Raw genomic sequence first — 7,097 nt, 5'->3', positions numbered from 1 at the left:
GCGTCTGGAGCCTGTGCTCCGCAACAAGAGAGGCCGCGATAGTGAGAGGCCCGCGCACCGCGATGAAGAGTGGCCCCCGCTTGCCACAACTAGAGAAAGCCCTTGCACAGAAACAAAGACGCAACACAGCAAAAATAAATTAATTAATTAAAAAAAAAAAAGTGGGGCACAAGGAAAACCCAGAGAATCCACACTATATGTTGATTTTTGGCAGCCTTCTCAGTTTGAGTTTGAGTTCGGCCTAGGTTAGTTCATGCCTCACTTTCTTTTGCGTTCTGGAGGATTCACAGGGAGAAGTATTAATTAATTGCATCATAACAAATACATGAAAATAATGACAGTTGTCACTTAGCAACTTGTTCTAGTAATCTTAAATGTTCTATTTCAACTTCTATTAATATTAATTTTATTAGAAATTTAAATGTAACATTTACATTTTAATTTCTTTTTTAACAGCTTTCTTAAGAGGTAATTCACACACCATACAATTCACCCATTTGAAGTGTACAATTCAATGGTTTTTAGTAAATTTACAGAGTTGTTCAGCCATCACCACAATCAGTTTTAGAGGATTTTCATCATCACACAAAAAAATCCCTTATCCATCAGCAGTCCTTACTTCCTTCTCCCAAACATCCCCGCCCCCCCAACCCCTGGCAACCACTCATCTATTTTCTATCTCCATGGATTTGCCCATTCTGGACAATTCATAGAAACAGAATCATTTGTGGTCTTCTGTGTTTGCCTTCTTTTACTCTGTATAATATTATCAAGGTTCATCGAAGTTGTAGCATGTATCAGTATTTGATTTCTTTTTATTACCAAATAACATTTTATTGTATGGACGTACCATGTATCTACTACTTTTTTTTTAATAGTCATACTTTTATAATCAACTTTTATTGATTTTACATAAACAGCTTAGAGAATGCCTTTGGAAACCATGTTTTCCCAACATCTTTATGTTACAACACATGACATGTCTTTATGAAGTATTTGTTAAATCTTTTTGCAGAGGGAGTGGGGAAAAATGAAGAAGGAGGAGGGGAAATAAGATTGCAAAACTAATCTTCAGTGATAGGCCTAAATATTTGGCAATTATTTCCTTTTATAGAAAATCACAGGATTGTAACTTTGAAACATACCAAAAGTGCAGTGCGTCAATTTAATTAAAAAACCAGTGGTGTCTAATATATTATTTGGGCATCAAATTTCCCTTTCTAAATATAATCAGGGTCATATAATTTTACACTTATTAAATAATGGTTGAAAACAATAACCATCAAAATCTTTAAATAATCCCAGATCTGGATTAAATCATGGTAGTAATAATATTTTCTAAAATTCCAATTTATTTGTTCATCAGTAAAACGTAACAGTTGACAGTGTCTCCAGAGAATAAGTTTTCTATGTGTAGGAAGACAATAATCTTATAACACCTGCTATTAATCAGGTCACTGAGCTACTAATACATTATATCACGATTTATTTTCACACTGATGTTTCTACTTCATCAAAGTACAAGTAGTTGTTATCATACTAATTCTGAGTACGTAATCATTAGTGAAACAAGGAACCATCTTCATATTAGTACTTTTTTGTTATGGTGTTTAGTCTTGATATCATTAAGCACAATGAATTTTACTTAATGAATATGGATGAATTGAGGCAAAAGGACATAACCTAGTCCCCTCAATAATTTATCCTCTACCTTTTAAAAAACTGTTGTTGAGGCTATGCAAATTACAGATCTACTGGCTGGAAAGACACAACTTCTCCCTTAGACCAACCTTCAGTATTTTGAGCACGAGGTTAAAGTCATGGTGTTCACGGCATGTTCCCTTGTTCTACCATTATGGTTGTTCCTCACCTGTACCCAAAATACTGATTTTCAAATGATATTGTTCACTTGCTATGCGTCCTGGCTGTAGATTATTTTCCTTGATTAAAAATATTTAATAATTGGGCAATAATCTACTCAGTCTTTTTAAACTCTCCATTGAATAATTTTTCATTTCTACAACCACTTACTGCATGGCTGTTGCGCTTTTCTTCTGTCATCTTCTTCACATAATTAAGTGGTCCGTTCCCTTCAAAGGAGGAGGGATTTTTGAATGAGCCTCCAATTCTATCCCACAATGTGAAATACTGTCCATAGTTATAGTCAAAGAGCATGTGGTGGTCTGTATGATGAGCTGAGCCATTAATAAATGGCCTGAAGATATGGGGAACACGAAAATCACCATCATGAATAGAAATTGTCCAGATATTGACCAAGACGTACAAACCTAAATAAACTACCTTGTGTAATGGGAAGATAAATGGGTATACGTGGTAAGGTAGACCCTGAAGGAAGCCATCCAGAGGATGAAAAGCATGATTTGCAAATGGAGTTGGAATCTTCCAGATATGATGAGGTTTGTGTAAGCGCTTATATACAAGTCTATGATGAAGGCCTCTGTGAATCCAGTAGATCAGCATGTCAGTGAAAAAGAGAAAGGACAGTACGCTAGCAATGAATCGAAACCAGCCGTATGGAAACTCCTCTATGCTGTCATATAGTTTGCTGTAACCTCTCACCTCTAGCAGGAACACTGAGACCGTGGGGATATGCTTATCCATGGCGTTGACTGGACAGAATGCATAATCTCTTGATAGACTTGGTTCTTTAAAAATTGTGGGTGTTTCATTAATGAATGATCATAGACAAAATAATAACTCAGCGTTGCGAATAAGAAATAAAGGATATAAGCACCGAGATTTGTAATAATCAGGAGACTGACAGCTTGTCGGAAGATGCTGTCCTCTGGCCATGTGGCTGGATATACGTATGGTGTAAAAAAATAATAATCTGCAGCATTGAGTACAAGATCCATCTTAGCCCCTAGAGAGGGTCCGCCGCCGGCTGCCGATTCGGTTCCTGCGGGGCCCCGGCTGTTCCAGCTACTCTCTATTACTTTTATTTTTGCGGTACGCGGGCCTCTCACTGTTGTGGCCTCTCCCGTTGCTGAGCACAGGCTCCGGACGCGCGGGCCCAGCGGCCATGGCTCACGGGCCCAGCCGCTCCGCGGCATGTGGGATCCTCCCCGACCGGGGCACGAACCCGTGTCCCCTGCATCGGCAGGCGGATTCTCAACCACTGTGCCACCAGGGAAGCCCTCTATTACTTTTCGATTGTCTCTTTTGTTCACTGTAGTACTCCTAACACCTAGAACAGTGCCTGCCACAAAAACTGTTGGATAAATATATATGAGATATATGAATGAGTAATTGGTGAGAGATCTCACAGTGGGAATGAAACTTAGTTCAAAAACTAAGCTGTGAAAGAGGTATACGTTTCTTTATTTTTCTATAACTAAGTTAAATTCCTATTTTGGAAACCATCCTGCTCAACTCAGGGTCTCCTAGCCTGAGAATACATCTGTCTCCAGGATCGTCCCCTACCCACACTGGCATCTTCTGAGACAGCCTCATTCCCCAAGATCGCAGGTATAGGAGTCCATCAGGCAGGAGGCAGCTAGGTTACCTCCTTTTCCAGCAGGGATTCTCCTTGAAACTTCCCTGCCTTCCAGTATGCACGGGTCCCTGCCAGGCAAGGCTGAGGGATAGCTGTGAGGCTGTCTGAGATCCTCTCTGCCTGGACACACAGCTGGTGGCTCCTTCTCTGGAGTCCTGCAACCTGCCCAGGTGTTGCAGACTGACACAGGACAATTGGATTATTCCCAGTTCTTGACTCTCATTCTCATCCCCTGACTGCCCGCTTTTTTAGCTAGCTGTAGTGGGAAGAGCAGAGGCTTGATCCATTAGCCACAAGTTCAAATTCAGGTTCTTATCAACCTAGCTGTATGATCTTGGACAATTCCTTTCCCTCTCCTGAGCCTCACTTTCCTTACTGGTAGTGTTATGGGGGTGAACAAGTATAATGCCTATGTCCCCCCAAAGTCTACTGGCCCTCTTGTCCCTATGTGTTGAGGCTGTTCTGACCTCAACATAAAAACGAAGGAGTTTTGTACTTTGGCTGATCACCACCCTGCCTACTCCTATCCTCACCCCGACTCGCTCGACTCCAGCCTTCACGGTCGACTCGGCATTTCTCTAATGCCCCAAGCATGTTCCCATTCCAGGATCTTTGCGTTTTCTGTTTCTCTGCCTGGAATGCTCTTCTCCTAGACACCGGCAGGGCTACCTCCCTCATTTCCCTTAGTTTTTGATGAAAACTCACTTCTTGCAGGAAGACTTCCTGGCCTGCCTCAACACCAGTCCTCTTCCCCCTCACATACCACCCGCCCAGTCTGTCTCCTTCCTTAACCGAGGTTTGCCCCCAGCTTGTATCACTACCTAACATCTGCCATCCTTCTTCATCATGTGTCTTCCCCACCATAATATCAGCTACAGGAGAACAGATTTTGATTTGTTGAGTTTGCTAGTGTAGCCCCAGCACCCAGAATGCTTTGCAAGATGTTGTGAAAATATTTGTTGAATCAATGAATGAATGCATGAATGAATGAATGAATGATGTGGGGAATGGGGAAAGTCTATACTGTCTGGCTTGTCATATTCACTGTCTGCTTTCTGGGCTCAACCCCGGTGGGGATTTCCCAGCCTCTGAGAAGCCAGTTTCCTCCTCCCCTGCATCTTCCCACCCCCAGATCTTTAGATGTCTCATCAGCTCCTTTGCATTTGCATATGCCCCACATGAGGAGGTCAGCCACAAAGGGGCTAGAGTTCCGGAAAAGGCACACTTTAAAAAAACTTTTTTTTTTCTTCCTGTCTGCAGAAAGTGCAGAGGCCTGCCCGAACAGCAGTGCGATGGGTAACAAGTGGGCAGCACTGATGGTAGTCCCGTCCAGGTGCTCAGACGCCTGCTGAGAGGAGCCCCTAGGAAAGCTGAGATTCAGAGGAGTTAGCTCAGCTCACAGCTCCATCCTGGGAGTGAGGTACCATTCAAATGTCATGTTTCGGAATCTGAACACACTGCACTCCACCTTCTTTTAGGTTTTAAAAGCTCATCAAGGAAGGGAGAAGTAGAATCTGGAGGAACTGGTATATGCATAGATGTTGTAGATCCCTGCCCACCCATCTATCTCTACAGGGCAAACCCTGAGGGTTGTTTATAACGTGCAGGGGGGTCCAGTAGAGGTGTTGACACAACACATAGAGGACGAGGGCTTTGTCATTTTCTTTTACACTTGACACGGTTGCTTAAATGTGCTAAGGCAGGCAACGGCATAACTTAAGATGTTGGCTTTGTTTGGGGCCTGAGCAGCAAGTGGTCTAATCAATTGGGACTGGTTGGTTCTAACTCTCTACTCACCTCCAACTTGCTGTGTGACCTTGAATGACATTCCCAGCCTCTCTGAGCCTTAGGCTGATCCTCTGCAAAGATCATCCACTGGCAAATTACAATATCAAGTGGTTTTCAAAGGCTGGGCTACTGCTCGGTGCCTTTACAAGGAGATGCCTGAGATGTAAAAGCCTTTGTGTACAATTTGCCTGAGACCTAAAGCGGAAGTGAGAAACAGCTGAATATCTGGTGCGTCAAGTTCTCAGTAGCGATGTGAAGGTCTTTTGCAAAGCTTCAGGCACCGATGGCTTCCTGTCAGTATTTTACATCTGAATGCCCAGCTCCGTTGGACTTGTCAATTTCCATTTCTCCCTTGTCAGTGGGAGGATCGGAGGACTCATGTGAGGAAGCCAGACTCCATCCTTGACTTTCTTCTCTACGCACCTCTAATCACCAGTTTTGAGCAATTCCCTGTCCTAAAATGCCTCCCAGCTACCCACTTGTCTCCATTCCCCTGGACACCACCGTGACCCAACTCCCCACCCCACCCAACGCCTGGTTCCTGTAAGAGCCTCCTATCCTGTGTCCTCCATGGTTTGCAGAGCAGCTAGAGTGATGGTTGGAGTTAGACTAGGGTCACCGCCCCCCTCTCCCGCTGCAGCTGCTTAAGCTCTTCAAAGCCTCTCCACCGCTCTCCTATAAAGTCCCAATTCTTCCTATGACTCTCGCCACCTCTGTGTTCATCTCTGTAGCCCTTCTGCCCCCTGCACGTTATAACCCTGGCCACATGGAATCACTTGCCCCCTTCCCACATCTATCCCTCATATGTGCTGTGCTTCTGTTTGGAACCAGCATCTTTCCCATCTTCACTTGGGGAACTCCCACTTGATCCTTAGGCCTCTCGATTTGGGAGGCACTTTCTCCCCCCAGTTTCCCTGATCTACTCTCTCTGGCTTAGGCTGAGATTTCTCCTCCTGTGCTAACTGATTAACTGGAGGCATCTGCCTGGAATGCTAGTCTGAGAAGGTTTTGGAGACCAAGGTGAGTGAGAAAGAGAGCTGTGAATGGTTGAAGGCATTTGCAGTGGAAGGAGGGGTGTGTGTGTGTGTGTGTGGTGTGTGTGTGTGTGTGTGTGCAGTTAAGACTTCACCACCTGATATGACCCTTCCCCTTGCCTATGTCTAGCTCCCCCCCTCCCCCCGCCCCATGAAATCCTCTGACTGCTTCTGCTGACACTGATCTCACCTTCTCCAAATGCCTTTGTGTAGAATCAAAGCCACAGCGCTAGCCCTGAATTCTTCCATAATTGCGTTAGGCATCATTTCTGTCTCCTGAGGCTGGATGCTCCTAGGAAATAAGAAACTTCTAATGGAGTCTTCTCTGTTCCCCATCCAGCAGGGCTGGAAAATAGTTGCTGACAGCTGGATGGCTGCTTGCAGCCCTTCGCTCCGGCTCCCCAGTGCCCTGTCAATGGTCACGTGTCCCCTTCCCTACAGGCTCTAAGACCCCGTGCTTCCCGTGCTCTGATCTCATCTCCTGCTGTAGCCTGTCTATGTCATGCTTGAGCTTCTCATGGTCCCCCCACTTCCTACTGTTCAAGTTCATTTCAAATGTCACCTCCTGGAAGACCCTTTCCTGACTATCCTGCTCCGTTATGACTCTCTAGAAAGTTACCCTGCTTAACGTACTTTAGACCATGTGTCTTCTTTTGCTGTGTTTCCTTTCTTCTTATTGTCTGGCTCCCCCAGCCCCATGCCCCCCAAATATAAACTCCCACATTTTGTCTGTCTTGTTCTCACTGTATCCCCAGACC

General features: G+C 44.4%; 1 protein-coding gene across 1 annotated transcript; it reads right to left on the bottom strand.

The window, feature by feature from the left end:
* Positions 1-1,974: 1,974 nt before the first annotated feature.
* On the bottom strand, positions 1,975-2,942 carry LOC102980120 (lathosterol oxidase-like). Its single transcript, XM_055081176.1, is given in 2 exon segments — positions 1,975-2,604; positions 2,607-2,942. Coding segments are annotated over 2 exon segments (900 nt in total). The 5' UTR covers positions 2,877-2,942.
* Between the last annotated feature and the right edge of the window lie 4,155 nt (positions 2,943-7,097).

The sequence above is a fragment of the Physeter macrocephalus genome, chromosome 20 (assembly GCF_002837175.3).
Source record: "Physeter macrocephalus isolate SW-GA chromosome 20, ASM283717v5, whole genome shotgun sequence".
Taxonomy (NCBI): Eukaryota; Metazoa; Chordata; class Mammalia; order Artiodactyla; family Physeteridae; genus Physeter; species Physeter macrocephalus.
This window is presented reverse-complemented; position numbering and strand designations above follow the sequence as displayed.